At 36.0% G+C, this 21,741-nt stretch overlaps 1 protein-coding gene across 10 annotated transcripts in view; it reads left to right on the top strand.

Moving 5' to 3' along the window:
• PTPN13 (protein tyrosine phosphatase non-receptor type 13) overlaps window positions 1–21,741 on the top strand; it is a 210,786-nt gene that overhangs the window by 84,249 nt on the left and 104,796 nt on the right. For 9 of the 10 annotated variants that reach the window (XM_043906258.1, XM_043906251.1, XM_043906249.1 and 6 more), the window contains exons 4-7: window positions 2,274–2,339; window positions 4,534–4,719; window positions 9,874–9,961; window positions 20,976–21,542. In XM_043906258.1, coding sequence (XP_043762193.1) covers window positions 2,274–2,339; window positions 4,534–4,719; window positions 9,874–9,961; window positions 20,976–21,542 — 907 coding nt within the window. The remainder of the gene's footprint in view (window positions 1–2,273; window positions 2,340–4,533; window positions 4,720–9,873; window positions 9,962–20,975; window positions 21,543–21,741) is intronic. The other variant, XM_043906254.1, reaches the window with a different exon arrangement.

Below are 21,741 nucleotides of genomic sequence, written 5' to 3'. Positions count from 1 at the left end.
ATGACAGCAAAATGGAAAAAAAGAAAGACACTGGAGATGACACTGCAGTAAGATGGCTGCAAACAAAATGTTTATTTTGTTTGCAAAGTTTATTCAGTACTGGGAGAGCTGGCTGAAAGTTTAGCTTTGAATCTCTTAACAGGAGAGCTAGAAAAGGATTAACTGTCCACTCTTTAGGTCGATAATCTTGCTTCCTATTTCACCAGGGGGAAAAAAGTAGAAGTAATCAGGAGACTTCTCCCAAGATCCCATGACCAGATCACCCACATAAATTTTCATATTCTTTGCTTCCCTGCTTCATAAGAACTGACTCTGCTCCTCTGTGAAGCCAACTCCTTCATCTGCGCGTTAGCCTCCACTTCCTCCTGCTTACTCATCAGGGCTCTGCCAGCTGTCTCCTCTCTCCTGCAATTCCAGTTTTCCCTCTTTTATCCATACTACCAGCATAAAAATATGTTGTCATTTTTCCAATCTTTAAGAAGCAAACAGACAATGAAAAAGGAACCTTTTCTGACCCAGCTTTTTTCTCCATGTGCTACTACCCCACCCATTCTCGGTAAGAAAAGTGCTAATCAAACTGTAATGAGATTTTTTTTCTCTTTTCAGTTCAGCAAACATCTTCATAACACATTCTATGGATAAGGCTTGTAGAAAAAAAGTCTCATGTGTTACTGTAGAAATGCAAAAGGATAAAATGTTGTGGAGGGAAATCAGACAAAAATGTATCAAAACTACAGATGATTTGCACTTTTATTCATAATGTTAGAGTCAATTCAAGAGGAATACTTGCATGTACAAAATGACATATCCAAAACTGTTTGCTAAAACTTTATTTATGATAGCAAAAGTTTAGGAAATTTCTAATTGCTGATTAGTGACAGATCAGTTAAGTAAACAATACAGTAACCACAAAATATAGTTCTATGCAGCAGTGAAAAGAGTTAAAAGATTCAACGCTAAAGAGATTCAGTGCCATCTCTAAACATTCATAACCTGTCTTGTTAAATTAAAACTGCAAGGTGTCGAGTAATTTTTTTTAAATTTCTGACCTTTTGTAAAAGAAATGGAAAGTCAAACTGTTTATTCATATTTTCTTGAGTTTGCATAAAGAAACTTTACATGAGAAATGGGGGGAGAATGGATACATGTAATGTATGGCTGAGTCCCTTAGCTGTTCACCTGAAACCATAGAAACATGTTAATTGGTTAAGCTCGATACAAAATAAAAAGTTTACAGTTTTAAAAAAAAAAAAGAACTAATAAAAATGATTACTCATAGCAGACAGGCTGAGGAGTTGGAAGATAAAATCTGTTCTGATCATTTCCAGTCTTATTTTCTGTTTTAAGCTCTCTCATACATTTTTAGTTTAAATTTATTTTTTTTCCATTTATTTTTATTAGTTGGAGGCTAATTACTTTACAGTATTATAGTGGTTTTTGCCATACATTGACATGAATCAGCCATGGATTTACATGTGCTCCCCATCCTGATCCCCTCTCCCGCCTCCCTCTCCATCCCATCCCTCCAGGTCTTCCCAGTGCACCAGCCCTGAGCACTTGTCTCATGCATCCAACCTGGGCTGGTGATCTGCTTCACCCTTGATAGCATACTTGTTTCAATGCTGTTCTCTCTGACCATCCCACCCTCGCCTTCTCCCACAGAGTCTAGAAGTCTGTTCTGTACATCTGTGTCTCTTTTTCTATTTTGCATATAGGGTTATCGTTACCATCTCTTTAAATTCCATATATATGTGTTAGTATACTGTATTGGTCTTTATCTTTCTGGCTTACTTCACTCTGTATAATGGGCTCCAGTTTCATCCAGCTCATTAGAACTGATTCAAATGAATTTCTTTTTAATGGCTGGGTAATATTCCATAGTGTATATGTACCATAGCTTCCTTACCCATTCGTCTGCTTTTATTTTTAATTGGAGGATAACTGCTTTACAACACTGTGTTGGTTTCTGCCATACATTAGCATGATCAGCCACAGGTATACAGATGTCCCCTCTCTCCTGAACCTCCCCCCCATCCCCCCCCAGAGGTTGTCACAGAGCACCATTTGAGCTCCCTGAGTCATACAACAAATGCCCACTATCTGTTTCACATGTGGTAATGTAAGCTCTCACATTCTTTTATGCAAAATATGAAAGGACGGTTTTCTCAAATCATGCGTTACATTTGCTTTGGAGCAAAAAGTCATGAATATGTAGTACTTGCTAGATTAACTTTTTACCATAAAATGATTTTTTTTTAAAATTCTATTCCTAGATCCATATTTATTCTCTCGGAATGACATTGTATTGGGGAGCTGATCATGAAGTACCTCAGAGCCAAGTAAGTCAAGTCATCGCATTTGTACAATATTATACTTTTTAAGAAGCTCTTCTGTGTATTTAGGTGTTCCACAGTGTGTTGTCAGGCACACCAGCATTTCTGTACTGGTTGTTCACGTTAATAATGTCTACTCTCAGAATGAAATAATAAAGTACTAAAGAAATTATTTTTCTGAGAATGTACTTAGAAATATAGAAGTCACTGGAGGACGCTATGGCAACCCACTTTAGTTTTCTTGGCCCGGAGCCTGGCGGGCTACAGTCCATGGGGTTGGACACAACTGAGGGACTAAGCACAAATACACACCTGTGTTTCAACAACTCAGTGAAATATAGTAGCCTGTTCAAAATTATAGCAAGAGAAATAGGAGTCCCCTTCATTTCTTCTAAGTTAATGACTGATAAAGGGGAATTGTAAATGTCTCTGAGGATTCATTCTTGAACAGAAAGTGATAGCCTTTTCTGAGACAAAAGCTATAGGAATAGTAGTAGCTCTAACTACATCTCAGTTTCTACTTCGTTAGTTTTTTCTCTTGTAACTTCAAAATCATGCCTCACTACCCCTGCAGCAGCAGACACAGATATTAAAGTAACACTTTCTGGGGTCTTAGGCTCTGATGACCACTGGGCTGCTTCTGGTCTTTATTTTCTAAAATAATTGATTTCCTGAAGATGCAATACATAGTAGTAAATGTAATTAAAATTTTTAAAATAGCTATATTTCATCAAAGATATGGCATATAGAATTGTTTTATTTTAGACATTTAGAACTCAAAATGAAAATAACTAGGTGTGTCTTTTTTTAATCAAATTAAGAAGCAGTAAGCATTTTAGGCTTTTATTCTAAAATTCAGACATCTTAAGGTCCATGAAAGACAAATGCTAGTCTTCAACGTCTTTTGGTTTTCATTTTACATCATGAAAAATACTGTATATTTACTTTCTCTCCTCATTTCAATTCTATAAATATAAATAAGAAAGTTAAATTATTACTGGAAATAATAGTGTCATATTTTATTCAACCTAACTTACATGTAAAATGTGATCATATCCTATAATTTAACACTTTCTCTTTTCTGGTAACTGAAAATAAAGTCAGAATCTATAAGGTGTAAATTGGAAGGGAAGTATATAAACTTTTACCTGTATTTTACTATCAGATATCATTAATTGTTTTGGAGAAATATTTAATATTAATTCAAAAGTATTTACTAAGCACATACCTTATGACAGACACTGTCCCAGACACCAGGAAAATAATGTCCCATGCCTGTGGAGTCCTATCATGGGTATGGACAACCAGTTAACCAGTTACAATGCAGTGTGATAAATGCTGTGTTAAGGGAAATGAAACTGCCAGCCGTGCAGGGGACCCAAATTCCATCCCTGAGTTGGGAAGATCCCCTGGAGAAGAGAGTAATGGAGAGTACTACCCATGCCAGTGTTCTTGCCTGGAGAATCCCATGGACAGAGGAGCCTGGTAGGCCACAATCCAAAGGATCACAGAGTCAGACATGACTGAGCCACTGAGCACACTTGTGTTTCTGTGTGTGTGTATGTGTGTGTGTGTGCATGAAATGAAATGTGTATGAAATGAAATGTTTATATATATGTATAAGTGAAGTGAAACTGAAAGTGAAGTTGCCCAGTTGTGTCTGACTCTTTGTAACCCCATGGACTGGGCTCCTCCATCCACGGAATTTTCCAGGAAAGAATACTGGATTGGGTTGCCATTTCCTTCTCCAGAAGATCTTCCCAATCCAGGGACCAAACTCGAGTCTCCCACATTGTAGGCAGACACTTTACCATCTGAGCCACCAGGGAAGCCCATATATATGTATATAAGCAGTTTATGTATATGTATACATGTATATGCATATATATAAACTGCTTACCAAAACTCTTGGTTAATCAAAACATTCCATTTCTTAAGCATACCAAAAAACCCCAGGTTTTTTTTTCTAATAACTCCTATTCTTAGGAGATACATGTTAACCATCCTCTGCTAATACAATTTTTATGTTATAAAAAGGTAAAATGCAGTCAAACATTTATGCTACTACATAAGGAATTCACTTCCTGCAAGTATTTCAAGTGTATTTGGTATGGTTCCTGTGACTCTGGAAATGGTTTGTCTCCCATTCGTTCGATTTACCCTCACTAATCAACATGACCTTTTCTTTCTTTGTATTCAGCCTATCAAGCTTGGAGATCATCTCAACAGTATACTGCTTGGAATGTGCGAGGATGTGATTTATGCTCGGGTTTCTGTTCGGACTGTCCTGGATGCTTGCAGTGCCCACATTAGGAATAGCAATTGTGCACCTTCATTTTCCTACGTGAAGCAGTTGGTAAAACTGGTTCTGGGAAATCTTTCTGGGGTAAGCCACAGTTCCAAACGGTACATATACTCATACTTTAAACTTTAGTAGCATTTCACCAGATTTTCTTTAAATATGGATAGCGTTTCTCTGTGAAGACTAGGAACAGGAGACTGAATTTCTTGTTCTAATGTTAGTTGTTTATTTGAAACAGTACTTAAAATAAAAGCCCACTGCAATAATTTAGTCGCCTAGATTTTGAGAATTTGTCTTTTTTTATTTTTTATAATTAAAAAAAATTTTTAATTGGAGGATAATTGCTTTACAATGTTGTATTGGTTTCTGTAGTACAACAGCGCAAATCAGTCGTAACTATATATGCATATAGTTATAGGGAGGGAATATATTCCTATTCCTTCCCTCTTGAGCCTCCCTCCCACACGCCCCACTAACCTCTCCCACCTCTCTAGTTCATCACAGAGCACTAGTCTGGGTTCCTTGTGTTATGTAACTATAATACTAGCTGTCTGTGTTACACATGGTAGTGTATATAATGTCAGTGCTCTTTCTCAATTGATCCCACCTGCTCCTTCCCCCACAGTGTCCACAGGTCCTTTCTCTACATCGGTGCCTTTATTCCTGCCCCGCAAACAGTTTCATCAGTACCATTTTTCTAGATTCTATATATGTATATTAATGCACAGTATTTGTTTTTCTCTTTCTGTCTTACTCCACTCTGTATAACAAGCTGTAGGTTCATCCACCTTAGTTCAGCTGATTCACATTTGTTCCTTTTTATGGCAGAGTAATATCCTGTTGTATAATGTACCGCAGCTGCTTTAACCGTTCATCTGTTGGTGGACGTCTAATTTGCTTTCATGTTCTGGTTATTGTGAATAGTGCTGCCGTGAACAGTAGGGTGCGTGTCTTTTTTAATAGTCTTTTTTTAGAACTTTATTCTAGCAAGTAGTATAGACTCACAGCATGTTAAAGCTAAAAGTGTCTTCTTGCCTCTTTTCTTGCTTCTTTCCCCATGAGCTTTCAGTAAGTGAGTCTGTCTACTGTGAAAGCCATATGGACATGAAGCATGGGTTTTAAAGTCCTTTATATGCATTTTCTGTTGCCTTAGACCTCTTTCTTGTCCACTTAGTCTAGACCTCTTAAGTATTTCTACACCCTCCCCACCATATTTGGACATTGGCTTCTGGTGTGTGAGGGGAGATACCTGCTTGTATTCCTGCTAGATTAGTCCAAAACTGGGCCTCCTTTATTTTCTCACTTGTCTTAGATATGAAGAATCCCAAGACTAACAGTTTGTATATCTAAAAATCCCTCCACTGTATTTCTTAAGCTGTATTCTATCCTATTTGCCATAGATTGGACATCCTTTGTTGTTGTTTTTTAAGAAAATTCTTTTCGCTCTCTTTTTTTTTTGTTTTGTTTTTTTTTTTTTCGCTCTCTTTTTAAAATGATTTTATTTATTTATTCGTTTATGTTTGGCTGTGATGGATCTTTGTTGCTGTGCAGGTTTTTCTCTAGTTGTGGCAAGCAGCAGCTCCTCTCCAGTTGTGGTGCAGGGGCTTCTCATTGCGATGGCCTCCCTTGTTGCTGAGCGCGGGCTCTAGGACACGTGGATTTCAGTAGTTGTGGCTGAGGGACTTGGTTGTTCCACGGCCTGTGATCAAACCCATGTCCCCTGCATTGGCAGGTGGATTCTTTACCACTGAGCCACCAGGGAAGCCTTCTTTTGATTTTTGGTATTTGATCTAGATTTGAACTTTATCTGCCCTTACCCCTTCAATCATGGAACCTCGAGTTCCTCTCTTTTATGTAGACTTTGGATAGGCTGGTCACTGCCACACTGTTTTCTCTGGCTTCCTCTTAATTTCTCATCCCTAGGGATTTAGTTCTACTAACCTTAACCAAGATGTTGTATGGCTGGCAGGATATATCCAAATTCCACATGCTTTGCCAGTTGATAAGAAACAGGTTCATAAAGTCTTCTAGGCAAATGGTTTATAAACTGGACTCCAAGGAGCCTTTGCGATTCTGTAGTGAGAGGGATGGAGGTAGCAGAGGCTGAGTGAAGAGGGTTCTTGGCTGTGTGTTTCTCCTTCTTAACTGGGGCTGATTTATTTGTTTATATTTCTGTGTGTGACTTTTTTTTTTTTTTAAATAAAGATACTAAAAACTTATGCGCACCCTCAATTCCACAGGTCCACGGCCTTCTTGGCACCAGGTTTTGTGGAAGACAGGTTTTTCCACAGACTCGGGCAGTGGGAAGAGTGATGGTTTGGGGATGATTCAAGTGCACTACATTTATTGTGCACTTTACTATTATTGCATCAGCTCCATCTCAGATCATCAGGAATTAGATCCCGGAGTCTGGGGACCCCCGCTCCATTCAGACCAAACTTTCCTACATATTTTGAAATACATTTTTGTTTAAAAAAGTTTCTCTATATTCAAATAGAGTCGAGGGAAAACTCTTTAAGGAACAATAAATGTATATTCACTGGAGAACTTCTCAGAGCCTTTAATACAGTAGGTTGTATTAATTAACCCTCAAGAGGGATAGGCACATAGGTGAAACCTTCCCCAAACTTATTTGAGCCTTCTTTCACAGATCTTCTCATAATATTGATGTTCTGTGAAAACTCCGAGGAACGATCTGTACTAACTCCTTCACTTTATAATTTACCTATTTCTATTTTTGTTTTGTTTTTTTTAAAAAACATTTTGAAGATATATTTTTATGTTTTTGGCTGTGCTGGGTCTTCGTTGCTGTGTGGGCTTTTCTCTAGTTGGGGCCAGAAGGGGGTTACTCTTTGTTACGCTGCGGGGGCTTCTCATCGGGGTGACTTCCCTTGTTGCGGAGCTCGGGCTTTAGGCACGAAGGTTCAGTGGTTGTGGCGCGTGGGCTTACTTGCCCCACAGCATGTGGGATCTGCCCGGACCAGGAATGGAACCCATGTCTCCTGTATTGACAGGCGGATTCCCATCTGTTGGACGCCCAGGGGCGTCCTATGTATTTCTTAAAGAAATTGAGACTCACAAAGCTTATGGGACTTCCATTTTCTATTAATCAATCAGGGATTTAAGAGCTATCAGAGTTTGAGGGGAAAGGATACAAGTAATGACGATGTTGAAAAAGTGGGCTGTAAACTAGATCCTAGAGACTGGATAGAAAGAAAGGGTAATCCAGGCAGAGGGAAGTAAACTTGGATCCATGCCCTGAGATGAGAAAGAGCAGGAGGTTTAAGGAACAGTGCTAAGTCTGACACAGGATTTGCTGTGGGACCTTTTAGTGGGAGAGGAGCGTAGAGCGGTCAGCTGGAGTCAGCAGGGAGAGAACTCTCCTTTTCAGAGGCAGATTTCAAAGTAGAAATAATAGTGCTCCCCTCATGCACTGCCCTTGAGAGTCTTCTGGACATCACCAGACAGAAGTGAATCTCACAGCTACCACTTTTAAATGTTTAGTTTGTTTTATGCTGCATGACTTATGGTTTTTTCACATTTATTCACCAAAATAGCCCCAAGTTACAAGAGAGAATTTCATCCTCCTTTTAGAGAAAAGAAACTGAGGCTCAAATAGATGAAATAACTTGCCGTGGCCACACACATGGCAAATGACAGAGACACAATTGGAATCTGGATCTCTCTGACCCTGGAGCCCACGCTGTTAGCCAGCATGCCCCTCGGAGACTATCAATCTCCCCAGTAGCTGTCCTTTATCGAGCCCATCTTTGCATGAAATGTTCCCTTGGTATCTCTAATTTTCTTGACGAGATCTCTAGTCTTTCCCATTCTGTTGTTTTCCTCTATTTCTTTGCATTGATCACTGAGGAAGGCTAGAGTAAAAGTCAGTAGGCCAGCTTACTTGTCAGCGTTCTTCCACTGATTTAATCTTATAACATGTTTGAATGCAGTTTTACCTGTAAAATAGTAGTAATAGTGCATACCATCCACCCATATTAGTAGTTGTAAAGATAATTATTTCAATATTGATGAGCTGCTTCAAGGTCTTTAGAAATTTGCTATTTCTCCCTTTATTGTAATGTGAAGTTAATAATAATATATACCACATGAGGTTTTTTGATAGTTAAATGACATTAAGTATGTAAAGCACTTAAGGTGGTACCTGCCTTATAGTAATTGCTCAGTGAACTGTTATTAATAGTAGTGTTCATGCAGGAATTCCCAAAGATGATACAGGATATTGTCTCTTCTGTTACTGATAATACAATACAATGTGAACTAATATATAATTGAAACAACACCATCATTTCAGAAATATTTCCATTTAAGTCTTCTTATAGGTAGGAAGCATAATGCCTTCAATATACTACCTTAAATGGATTTAAAATTCATATTTAAACAAGTTCCACTCATGGAGAAATATTAAAATGCATTGTGTGTGTGTAAACAGACACATGCATGCTCTTGGTGCCAGAGTTAAGTAATTTTTCTTTACCATTCTCTCTTCGTACATTTATTTCTTGAAGTTTCTATTCTAATTGATCATCTGAATAAACTGTAGTAGTCTTAACATTTCAGCCCTTGTAATGTGGAATTTGATCTAATTTGACGTGCTTTATTTTAAACAGGTACCCTCGGTTGAAGTTGTTAAAGTTTAAGACTACTTAAACATTTAGTTCTAAAAGAGTATCAAAAGAGCATTGATGTAAATTTAATTGTTATCCCTCAATATATCCATTTAGTTTAAAATGTATTTCAAATGTAACTTCTGGCAGGCAAAATCTAGAAAATTATTTTCAAAAATAATTTAAATCAGCACCCTCAGTGCATAGTTAGAATCAGGAGAAAGCTTTATTATACCAGAGTTAATGTGGTTTTAAAATTTTAATCACATGAGAGATAAAAGTAGTTTTGGGAAAAAAGAATACTTCAAGTTTATTGCTTTGAAATGGAACTCATTTTAACCACTTTAGTTTGGCTAACTTTGTTCCCTAGTTAGCAGATTAGGCTTTGATAGATGTTTCTTGGCTTGTATTTCCTGAAGATGAATTGGCCAGAACTAAGCTACATAAATCTTATCCGAGGAATATATATTAACAATAGCATATGTGGAGTGTTTTTACTCAAATATTACAACTTCCAAAAGCTATCTAGCTGGTGTCATTCTGTAGACACTTACCATAAACAAAAGGGAGATTCTTTTGTCAAACTTGACTTTTGATTACCTGTGTACAGATGGATCAGCTTTCCCGTAGCAGCGAGGAAAAGCCTGACCGAAGCCAGGCTATCCGAGACCGATTGAGAGGAAAAGGATTACCAACAGGTAAGAGTGTGTTAACAGAAAATTTTTAGACTTTACAATTGTTATTTCCTTTACAAAATCTTAGTTAACCTAGCTTGGAAATCGGTAATTATGATCATAATCATAAGCGTGCAAAGTGGAGGCATTGAACGGGTAGGAACATTGGATATATTAATATATAAATCCTTGATCATTATGCAGAAAATGTTAATACAGTCAGGACACCCACAGTATATCATTTCTTTCCCGATATTGTTATTATAGCAATAATATCTTTATTTACTTTATCGTGATATTTTATATTAAAAATACATTTTAAAGGATGATAAAACACAAATTTATGAACATAAATGTTACTAAAACAAAAGTTTCAGAAAAGAACATTATTTTTGTTGCATACTATTATTTTCTATTTCTTTTTTTAAATGCTAATCTCAGCCTACTAAATTGATTTCATGACCAATGAATTTCATGACTTGCAGTTACCAAATAGTGTCTTAGGTTATACAATGCTTAGTAAGTAAAAACTGATGAAGAGTGGTTTTGCTATTTGCCAATAGCATTAGATAATTATAGGGTCTACATAGTTATTACATTTATTTTTTTAAGGAAATGAATACAAAATCAGATTCAAAACACATGAAGTAAAAGTAGAAAAAAATACTTTTTTTTACATGAAAGTTTATTTTTCAGTGTTAAGTTTCAAGCGTGGTTTATTTATAAAATGAAATTTTGTTTTTGCTGATTATCTTTGTTCTCTTTACTTCCCATCAAGCAATATTGATAATCATGGTCATTTAAACATTAACAAAAATGTTTTGTGAGTGAAATATTTTGTCTTAAGTCTAGGAGCTGGAGTAAAGTAAATGTAAATATTGCTTAAATATATTCTACTATAACACACTAATTGATATAGTCAGATTAAAAATTAAGATGTTTAACTATTTAATTAGATCATCAGAACTCAGCTGTCTTTTACTTAAAACCTATGAGAAACTCTCACTGTGAAAACCAAAACAGACATTTGATTGTCTGGACTAAGCGTTTTGCAGAATTCAGAACTCTCGTGTCCAAGAGGGACAGATGTGCGCTAAGCAAGTGTACTGCTTACCTTAAGTCAAGAAAAGCAATACAATTGTTTCTAATGGGAGTTGGTGATGGACAGGGAGGCCTGGCCTGCTGCAGTCCATGGGGTCGCAAAGAGTCAGACACGACTGAGCGACTGAACTGTATGGAGTGATTCTGTCATGGTGCTGTCAGTTACGTGTCTGTTCTGCTGCTTTCATTTTACTTATTGTGAATAGGGATTGTTTTTCTGAAAAGGCACCAAGTTTTCATGTCATCTATATAATTAATTTACTTCGAGTTGCATAAACTTCTGTTTCTAATACATACATTATTAGTTTATGCACAGGTCAGAAAAGAAGGCAGACTTTAAATTTTAACAAGTATTTTTAACCCCTTTTCTATTTTCTTACTATACTTACATCCTCAAATATATATATATATATATAATATAAATATTTACATAAATAAAAATAAATACTCCTCAAATATGTGTGTGTATGTGTGTGTGTATGGATATATAGACACACCTTCCTCTCATAGGTAAAAAAGTCTGTTTTCTTTTGTCTTTAAGGATACTAGGATTTGAGATATAGTGTGAACCTTGGTGCTAAAAATAGCAACACTTTGTTAGTCCATCAAATTTTCAGTCAGTCCCCTGTTTTAGGAATAAATGAGTCCTTTTTGATGGGTCATGATGAATACTTTGATAAGTGAACATTAGATTTAAAAGAAATGATTTTTTATTTATTATCTTTCTATTTCTTACTCCTTCCTTCTCTCTTCTCTTACGTCCCTTTCTCCCTTGCTCCTTGCTTTCTTATTTCTCTTTTATGCACTTTCTCTTTTTATAGTTCCCTTCATCTCCTGCTTCAAAGTGGCCATGTTATAAAATTGAAGTTTGTATGCTTGAATATTGCTTGTTGATTTAGTCATTTTAATGCTGTATTATTGATGATTAACTTTTAAAGATAGTTTTTTTTTAAACTAAAACAAGCTTAGTTTCTTTAAGAATAAAAAATGTTCCTATAAATATGAGATCCCTCATTCTATCTCTATGCATCATGAATTTATTGAGTCTAAAGAAAAAGATCACTCTGTCATATTTAGTTTATCAAATTTTGAAAACTAACAAATGTTAATATAATTTAGTTTATATTTCAATGATTCAGTTTTATTTTATCAGACATTAATTATTACATAATATTTTAGAAGTAGCAATAGAAATTGAATTGAATCTATACCTACTCTACAATATACTTTTTTTTCTGGTTGCTGCTAAGTCACTTCAGTTGTGTCCGACTCTGTGCGACCCCATAGACGGCAGCCCACCAGGCTCCCCCGTCCCTGGGATTCTCCAGGCAAGAACACTGGAGTGGGTTGCCATTTCCTTCTCCAATGCATGAAAGTGAAAAGTCAAAGTGAAGTCGCTCAGTCGTGTCTGACTTTTCTCGACCCCATGGACTACAGCCTACCAGGCTCCTCTGTCCATGGGATTTTCCAGGCAAGAGTACTGGAGTGGGGTGCCATTGCCTTCTCCTTTTCTGGTTAGCTGTTTTTTAAATTTTTATTTCATATTGGAGTATAGTTGATTTGCAATATGTTACTTTCAGATGTACAGCAAAGTGATTCAAAGGTATACATATACATGTATCTCTTCTTTTTCAAATTCTTTGCCCATTTAGGTTCTTCCCATTAGGTTAGATTAGAGAGTGTTGAGTAGAGTTCCCTGTGCTGTATGTACAGTAGGTCTTTGCTGGCTATCTGTTTTATTTATAACATATTCAATTAGCCAAAATGTTCATTCAGGTTTTTCCACAGTACAGAAAAACCTGAACAAACTTTTTGGCCAACCCAATACTTTAAATAGCCAGTTATTTACTTATCTTAGATAACTCACTCAGTTGTGTCTGACTCTTTGCAACCCCATGGACTGTATAGTCCATGGATTTCTCCAGCGGATCTTCCCAACCCAGGGATCAGACCCAGGTCTCCCACATTGCAGGCAGATTCTGTACCAGCTGAGCCACACTGTTTATGAAAGCTATATACAAAATTAAGTTTTCTAGACATGTATATACTAGAGATGAGGAAAATCTACCAAATTAAGCATGTTACTTTTTGTAGATGTTAAATAAATATTTGTTGATTGAATGAGTATGAGAAAGTTAGATATAATAACATGTTTATAATATAATTTTAATGGTTCCAAAAATAAATATATGAGACTCTGATTATTTTTTTAGATAACTTATTTTAAACATTAAGTTGCATTCAAAGTAAAAAGTAAACTGTAGTTCGCCATTTTAGTTATATTAAATTATAATATTTTATATTATATAATATATATAATATATTTTATTATAAATTTTATGTATATTTTAAATATTAAAACAGTATTATTATCTAATAGTGCTTTAGAATTATTATGACTAATAGACTTTTGAATGCAGATAATCTAGAATTGACTGTAATAACGTAAGAAAATTTACAGAGAAATCTTTAAATAGCCTGCCCATTGACTTTAATTCTCTTATAATCCTGTCTCCTTATTGGAGAATAAAATGTCCCCAGTATCAAAACTCAAGAGAATTTGTAAGGAATTACAGTTTGTCACACAGAATAAACCTGAATGAGTTCCTCTAATTTATGGTAGAATTAGAGGTTCTTGTATTTAAAGAAACAGTAGCCTTTTTTGGGAGTGTGTGTGTGCATGCTCAGTCTAGTCTGACTCTTTGCGACCCCATGGACTGTAGCCTGCTGGGCTCCTCTGTCTGTGGAATTTTCCAGGCAGGAATACTAGAGGGAGTTGCCATCTCCTACTCCAGGGAATCTTCCCAACTCGGATCGAACCCTCTGGAGTCTCCTGCATTGGCAGGTGGATTCTTTTACCACTGAGCCACCTGCGGATAGCCTTTGTTGGATCAGCTATAATGGGAGAGGATTCCTCAGTTCATCTTAGCCGTTGCTTACCACACTAGTAATAATGCTCAAAGGCTCTATTAATTTATCCTTAAAAATTTATAAAACCACATCTCAAGGACAGAATTAATATAGTATACTAATTTATAGGTATTATCAGACAGAAGAAGTTAGGAGCTAAGTGGCATAAACTTATATAATATAAATCTTTTTAAAAATTAACTCATAAAGAAGAAATATTATTCTATGATAAAGGTATTACTTTGGGGCAGTACCAGTTCTTAACTGTCAGTGATCACTTGGGCAAAGCAACATTGTCATATTACATTAGTAGTAAGGCATTCACTTTGATGTAGATGAACCTAAAACCTTCATGTAGTGATAACTAGTTTATTCGGTTCCTGACCACTGTTCTCGATAAATAAAATGTTAAGATTTGACATTTTCCAGTGAGACATAGAATTAGATTAAAAGAAGTGGACAATTTTAGAGATAATGCCTCATATCTAAGTGATTTGATTGTTCATTTAAAACATAGCAATAAAATTTTTCATCCATGAGTGAATGAACTTAAAAAGTCTCTCCTTATATCTTACCTCTGAGATCTGTTACAGAAGCTAAGGCCTAAACTAGTGGGCTGTGTGTCCCTACTTTGTTATTTAATACCGCCACTGCACTAAGTTAAATGGCTGCACTAAGCAGAAAGAAATCAAACATTTCCTGCCAAGCGAGCTTAAGGTAGAAACCTACACCTTGATCAGATCAGCACGATAGTGCTCCAGAACTCAGGCATATTGATAACATCATGTTTCTTTTTTTTTTTTTCATACCTGATCACATTTGTGAGGACAGATGGGGAATCAGGGAGCCTCTTTTAATACTGAAATGTCATTTTGTAGTTAGCTTCTAAGAGGTGCTGTGAATTTGAGTCTGTGTGTGAGGGGAAAGATAAATGATGCTATCCCATTAAGGATAATGTTAATCATAAATAACAAAAATAGTTAAAACAGTGTACTCTACAAGGAAGGTTTTTTAATTTAATAAGTGGAATATGTTATATTATGAATACTCTTTATGATCTTAAAATCTTTTATTCATACCTCTTCAAAATTTATTGTTTGCTCTTTACTTTTTAGCAAACTACATACTCTCTGAAAGGAAAATGTTTGTGGTTTCATTCTAAATTTAAATACTTATAATTGTGTGTAATCTAATGTTGTCCGTAAATTCTCTGAACTCAAAACATCCTTAAGAAATGGAAAAATCTACCTATAGTGACTACTTGTTCTGAATAACTTGATTTTTTATTATAGAATCAAAAACTTTTCTAGGAGATCTTTTGATTTCTGTTTTTATGATTTTTCTCTCAAAAGGAACTTAAATTCTCCCTCAGTAGATAATTATATGCTGAGAAAAATAAAGCAGAAGCAAAAAAAAAAAGAGGCAAAATTTCGAATTTTATGCTGCTACTTATTCAGAAGAGCTTATGATCGTTCAAATGGGTTCGTTTATTTGTCCTATCATCTCTAAGAAGGCATAGCAAATTATATCCACATTTTCATAGATGAAGGAAGTGAGAAACAGAAATTAAGTGGCTTGCCCAAGGTCATGGATTGAATGATAAAGCCAGAATTAAAACCCCATCTTTTGACAGTAATCTTTCTGGTAGATTGTGCTACCTAAGTTGGCTTAAAAATATTTCATAAGTTATATATTCATTCTATTCTACAAACGTTCTTTTGAAATTTCTTTTATCAGGAACTGGAAATACAAAAACAAGTAAGACGTGGTCCCTTATGTTATTATTCCAGTTAGGGATGGAGGTGAGAAAATGAGTAGGAATGATGGCAGATACAGAATATAATGTATAATTTTAATATAGCAAGAAAAGTGTCTTCATAGAGGTCCAGCATGCTCTGTGAGTTTAGGTGAAGGAACTTGTAACTCTACCAGAATGGGAAAATACCACAGAAAGCTCCTCTTGAAATCTTTTAAGAGTAGCTACAATGGGTATTCCTTTCAGAAATACCATTAGTTAAGTTTCCTTTGATCAAAATGATAGTAAGGATAGCTATTGAAAGTGAAAGTCACTCAGTTCGGTTGGACTCTTTGCAACCCAATGGACTATATAGTCCATGGAATTCTCCAGGCCAGAATACTGGGGTCAGTAGCCTTTCCCTTCTCCAGGGGATCATCCCAACCCAGGGATCAAATCCAGGTCTTCCGCATTGCAGACAGATTCTTTACCAGCTGAGCCACAAGGGAAGCCCAAGGATAGCTATTAGGTATACTTAGTTAATGATTTCAGTGCTATTTATTGCTTGTTGATAAAGTAATTATAATAGCTTGGTCACATGTTTAGAAAGCTCTGGAAAGCAGCTGAAGAAACTGCATTTTATATAGTATCAGATATGGGAGGTGGCACTGGTATTAACAGTTGATGGTTTTCACTGGGGTGGTAGACTTAAGCATCTAATACACGGGCCTAGAATGCCATGATTCTCCTCATTTGTATGGCCAGATTCTATATTTAAGCTCTAATTTTGAGTTCTCAGATTAATGAAAATTTTTCGCTAAGTACTTTAGCATCACAACAGCCATGATGCTATTCTGCTATGTATGATGCCATATGTATTTTATCTACCTGTGAAGTGTTAATAAGGCAATTACATATCTCGTGTGGTTGAAGATAGCAAGCATCATTGACATAACAAGACACATCAAGACTGCTGCCCATTGGGAATATATGATTAAAGACTAGTATGTTTGTAACCAGTTGAAACCCACTTTTCTGTGTCCTTACCTAAAGATGTATCTCCTTTTTCTTCCAAAAAGCAAACAGAAGCTGTCCTAGGCTAGAAGGTTCACTGGAGAAACCACTTAGCTCAAAACATCTCTTTCCTACCACTTCCTATTTCTTCCTTCAACAGGTCACCCACACTGTTTCTCCCTTTAATAATTTTTGTAGCTCATAGCTCTTACAATTTTACTTTAGATCATCTGTAACAAGTATATATGGATCACTTTGGACCTTATTTCACACCCCCACAATTTTTTGCCTGTTTTCCTGAAGAGTGGTCAATGCCTTCTCCCTCCCCTTCCCACCATCTTACTTTCTCATTCCACTTCCTGTATCATCATGCCTTTCTTTGTCCTCTTGGCTGCTAGAAGAGACCTTATCTGTGGTTCAGAATCATCCTTTATAAGTAATAGTCATGAGATCTTAGGTTAGCTATAATATGATTTTCAAACATATAGAGCAAAATGAGTCTTATTTTATAGAAACAAAGTAGGAAGTTAGTGTGAACTTTTTAAAAAATAAATCAAAGATTGATATTTGTGTAAACATTTAAGTGAATTATATTCATTGTAATTTTGTACTACCCTACAGAATTTAAAATAATAATTTTCTGAATTTTTTAATAAACATGAATGGAAATATTTCTTTATCTACTAATTTTCATAAGGGCTTCCCTTGTGGCTCAGCTGGTAAAAAAATCCGCCTGCAATATGGAAGACCTGGGTTCTATCCCTGGGTTGGGAAGATCCCCTGGAGAAGAAAAACGCTACCCACTCCAGTATTCTGGCCTGGAGAATTCTATGGACTGTATAATCCATGGGGTTGCAAAGAGTTGGATACAGCTGAGCAACTTTCACTTTCATTTTCAATTTTCATGAAGACAATAAAAGTTAGCATTTATAAAGTAGTAGTAATCTAAGAGCCACCTTATTAGCTTTTGGTTTTAAACTTCATATGGCTAGTGAGAAGACATGGTTCTTTTAGAATACCATGGCCCTTTTATATATTGCTAATAAATACTAATGTCCTAAAAGGGGATGATAATTTACTTGTTACAAATAGTCTCATGATATGTCAGTAGTGGTCAGGATATCTTCACTGAAGAAGTCATAAGTAAAACTTTAGAATGGGAAACAACTAACCACAAAAAAGGTCTAGAAGAGACCACTCAGGGAAGATAAAGTGGTATATACAAAGGCCCTAACATATAAGAGACCTTAACAGAGAAAAACCTGTGGCCTGGATGGAATAAAGAAAGTGGAGATGAATCCCTAAAAAAGATTCAAGTTCCACACCCAAAAGGAATCTAAATTGTATTTGGAGTGCAATAATTATGCCTTTGAGACTTATTAAGAATAGTGACATCATGGAATGCGCTTTTAAAAGATGGTTCTGGCTGTTGAGTGGAATATAGTGGATGCAAAAAGAAGCAGGGTGACCATTGCAGTTATCTAGTCAAGTGGTAATGTTAATTAGGAATAAGGGGATTTCAGTAGAATTGGAAATAATCACATGGAGTAACATATCTGAGAATTTAGGTAGGCAGCACTTTCTGATGAACTTAATATGGGAAATGAGGAAGATGAAGGGTTTCAGGAGGGTGCCCATATTTCTGTTTCGAGCAATCAGTTGAATAATGGCGCCACTGATCCAAGTTGCAAAGAGTGGGGTAACGGACATCTCTGGGTGTGGGAGGCATAAGGTTAGTTTTAAGCATGTTCGCTTTGAGGTGCTTCTGAGATACACAAATAGAAGTTCCAGTTTCTGTTTCAGATTGGAGCTCCCAGAAGAAGTCAGTGCCATGAATATAAATTTGGGGGTTGTCAATATGTGGATAGTATTTAAAGCCTTGTTAATAGAGTGAAAACATAAAGATTCTAAAAGCAACATCTGAGGAAAACCAACACTTTGATATCCAGTAGAGGAGGAAATAAAAGACTTAGAAGGAGCTGTCTGAGTAGGAAACCAGGCTTGTAAAGAGAGGAAAGGGATTCCTCAAGAGATTGTTCTCACTGTTAGTTGTCACTGAGAAGTAAAATATGAATACCAAAGTGTCCACTGAATTTGGTAATATGGATGCCATTAGTGATAACATGATGGGAGCTACCAGGTTGGAGAGGAGCTGGAAGTTGACTAAAGTGGGTAGAATAATGAATGGGAAGTGAGAAATTAGAGACAGCAGTAACTAGAGGGGAATGTGGTCAGAGGGGAGAGGGTTTGTTTTGTGATAGAGATATAAGGGAACGTTTGTATACTAATGAGAATGACTCAGTAGAAATGGGAGACGAGGAGGATGGAAGCAGAGCAGGCAGAAGTTAACCAAAGAAGCAAAATCATTGATAAAAGTAACAGGAGGGGGGAATAGAACACATACTGGGTATTGGCCTTCAACTGGTAGGAAATTTCACCCTTTGGGACAGTAGGGAAAAGATTGCCGAGACAAATAGATATATAGAATTAGTCATGGAACAATGAAAGAGCTCTCTTCTGACAACTTCTTTTTTCTTGGTGGAATATGAGACAAGACCATCAGATAGAGAGTTAAGGTGGGAAAGAAGGAGGAAACGTGAATCCGTCATTGTCAAAAGTGAGTGATGTTGAGTGTCCATCATGGTTGACCATGAATTTATGTTGCTGCCAGAATACTTGTTTGATTTTCTCCAAGGTTTGGCTCAGCTTGGTAGCCAAGATAGTAAAAGGAGGCAGAATGTTGAGCTCATGTATGCTTCTATGATTCTTAAATCCTTTCGATTCCTATTTTTTATCTGTTGTATTCTATAAACTTTTAAGAATATCTTTGTTCTCTATTTTTTAATACAATTTTAAATAACTCAGTTTCAATATGTGATTTAAGAATGTAATTCACCACTGAAGTACTGTAACATAGACATATGTTTATCAGTTTTAAATTATTTTATATTAGGATCCAAAGTGTGTGGCAATCTATACATCCAGATGTGGGTGGTCTATTTCCCAGTATTCTGAGCCCTGGATACATGATGTATCCTTACTTGCACTTGAGTGGATTCATGTTCAGGGGAAGATGAGTTCCAAGAAAAGCAAAACATTTGAATCTAATTTTCAAGCAGTTATGTGTTGCCATTCTGAAATTAATTTTGACTATGATGTTTAAGGTAAAATGTGTGGTGAGGGAAGAAAGCTAATAGTTGTTACCCCGAAGAGGCAATTGACTTATTCAAATATGTTAATAAATAATTTATTGTTACTGGGAAGGGTTTTAGTTATCATTTTATATTGTATCCATAGCAAATAGCTTATCAAAGAAGGATCACAGATGGTCATTCAGGAAATCTTCAGTGTTTATGGGTTATTGATGTTAGTAACTATAAAGTATTTTTCTACATTTCTCTTTTAAATAGTGGAGCCATATATATGTGTGATTTTTTGTTGTGGTTGAATCTGTGAATTCAAAAAGTTTCTGGCTGGGCATTTTTGCTCCTCTTCAATGCATTTATAGACTGCTGCCTTAAAAAAATATTAGAATGGCTTACTGGTTTTAACTATGTCAAGGACCAAAGTGTAAATAAGAATGGGTAATTTATTCCAGTTGACAAATATTGATGCATAATGTTTGAGAGGAAAAACTATTTCAGGACATGATGGTCTGCTATAGAAAAATTAAGTTTCTTACATAATTTAAACACAATCAAATTGTCTGGATTTTAAACATAATCAAATTTTCTGGAAACATATATGGTCTTAATAAAACTTTGATAATTCCAAATACTACAGCAGGAATATTTTGTTTTTTCTTTGAGCACATTTATTTGAATGACCAGAAAATGGCAGGGCTTTATATTGAAATAATACATATTTGAATTGTATCTTTAGCCATTAAAAGAGTATATTATGTATTCTATTATTAACTCCAAATCATTTTATGAATAATTAATATCTACCAAACTGGATAGTATCAGAATATCTTATCTATTTTTTTAAACCCAAATAATTCACCTTTGAATATAAAACAATGTTACTTTAAAAACCAAGTTCTATATGTTACTGATAACATTTGGTAAGAAACATTGAACTCTGAAACATAGCATCCAACTAACAAACATAGCGTTTTTTTTCCAGTTCCCTTATCATCATCACCATCCCATTTCATCTCTGATTCTCCATTTGGAGAACTGGAAAATGCCACCACTTTCATTGTCAGTAGTAAGGTTACATTCCAGTTATTTTCTGAAAATTCTGTGCATACATGATAGATTCTTATCATTCCAGGAAGAAGCTCTACTTCTGATGTTCTAGACACATACAAGTCTCCATTCTGTCATCAGGCCTTTCTTAACAAAGGGCTTAGTAAATCCATGGGATTTCTATCTATCAAAGACACACAAGATGAGGAAGATTATTTCAAGGACCTTTCATCAGATAATAACTCTGGACAAGAAGATTCGGAAAATTCCTGCTCCCCTTACCCGTTCAAATCTAGTGGCCCAGAAAAAAAAGCTGTCACTGGCATTGATGTGCTTCCCAAAAAGAAGATCTGGGCTTCGTCCATGGACCTGCTTTGCACAGGTGACAGAGACTTCTCTTCTCGGGAGACTGACAGATACCAGCACTGTCTTCCTAAGGCGGTTACAGTGCGGACTTCAACCACTCCTAGGAAAAAGGAGGCAAGATACTCGGATGGAAGCCTAGCCTTGGATATCTTTGGCCCTCAGAAAATGGACCCAGCATTTCACACACGGGAATTGCCCACCTCCTCGGCAATATCAAGTGCTTTGGACCGAATCCGAGAAAGACAAAAGAAACTTCAGGTTCTGAGAGAAGCCATGAATGTAGAAGGTTAGTAATTTTGTGTGTGTTTGAGAGAGAATTGAATTGTTTACAATTGTGTTTTGAAATAAAGAAGGGTTATGAAACCATTCCATAAGTCTTATTTCCACTGCCAAACCTTTGTACCCAAGTCAGGCTCTTTCTTCTTTATCAGCTTCTGTTCTTCCTCCCACGAAAACCCTAACTAAAGTACGCTGTTTGCAAAAGT

The sequence above is a fragment of the Cervus elaphus genome, chromosome 6 (genome assembly GCF_910594005.1).
Source record: "Cervus elaphus chromosome 6, mCerEla1.1, whole genome shotgun sequence".
Lineage (NCBI taxonomy): Eukaryota > Metazoa > Chordata > Mammalia > Artiodactyla > Cervidae > Cervus > Cervus elaphus.
This window is presented reverse-complemented; position numbering and strand designations above follow the sequence as displayed.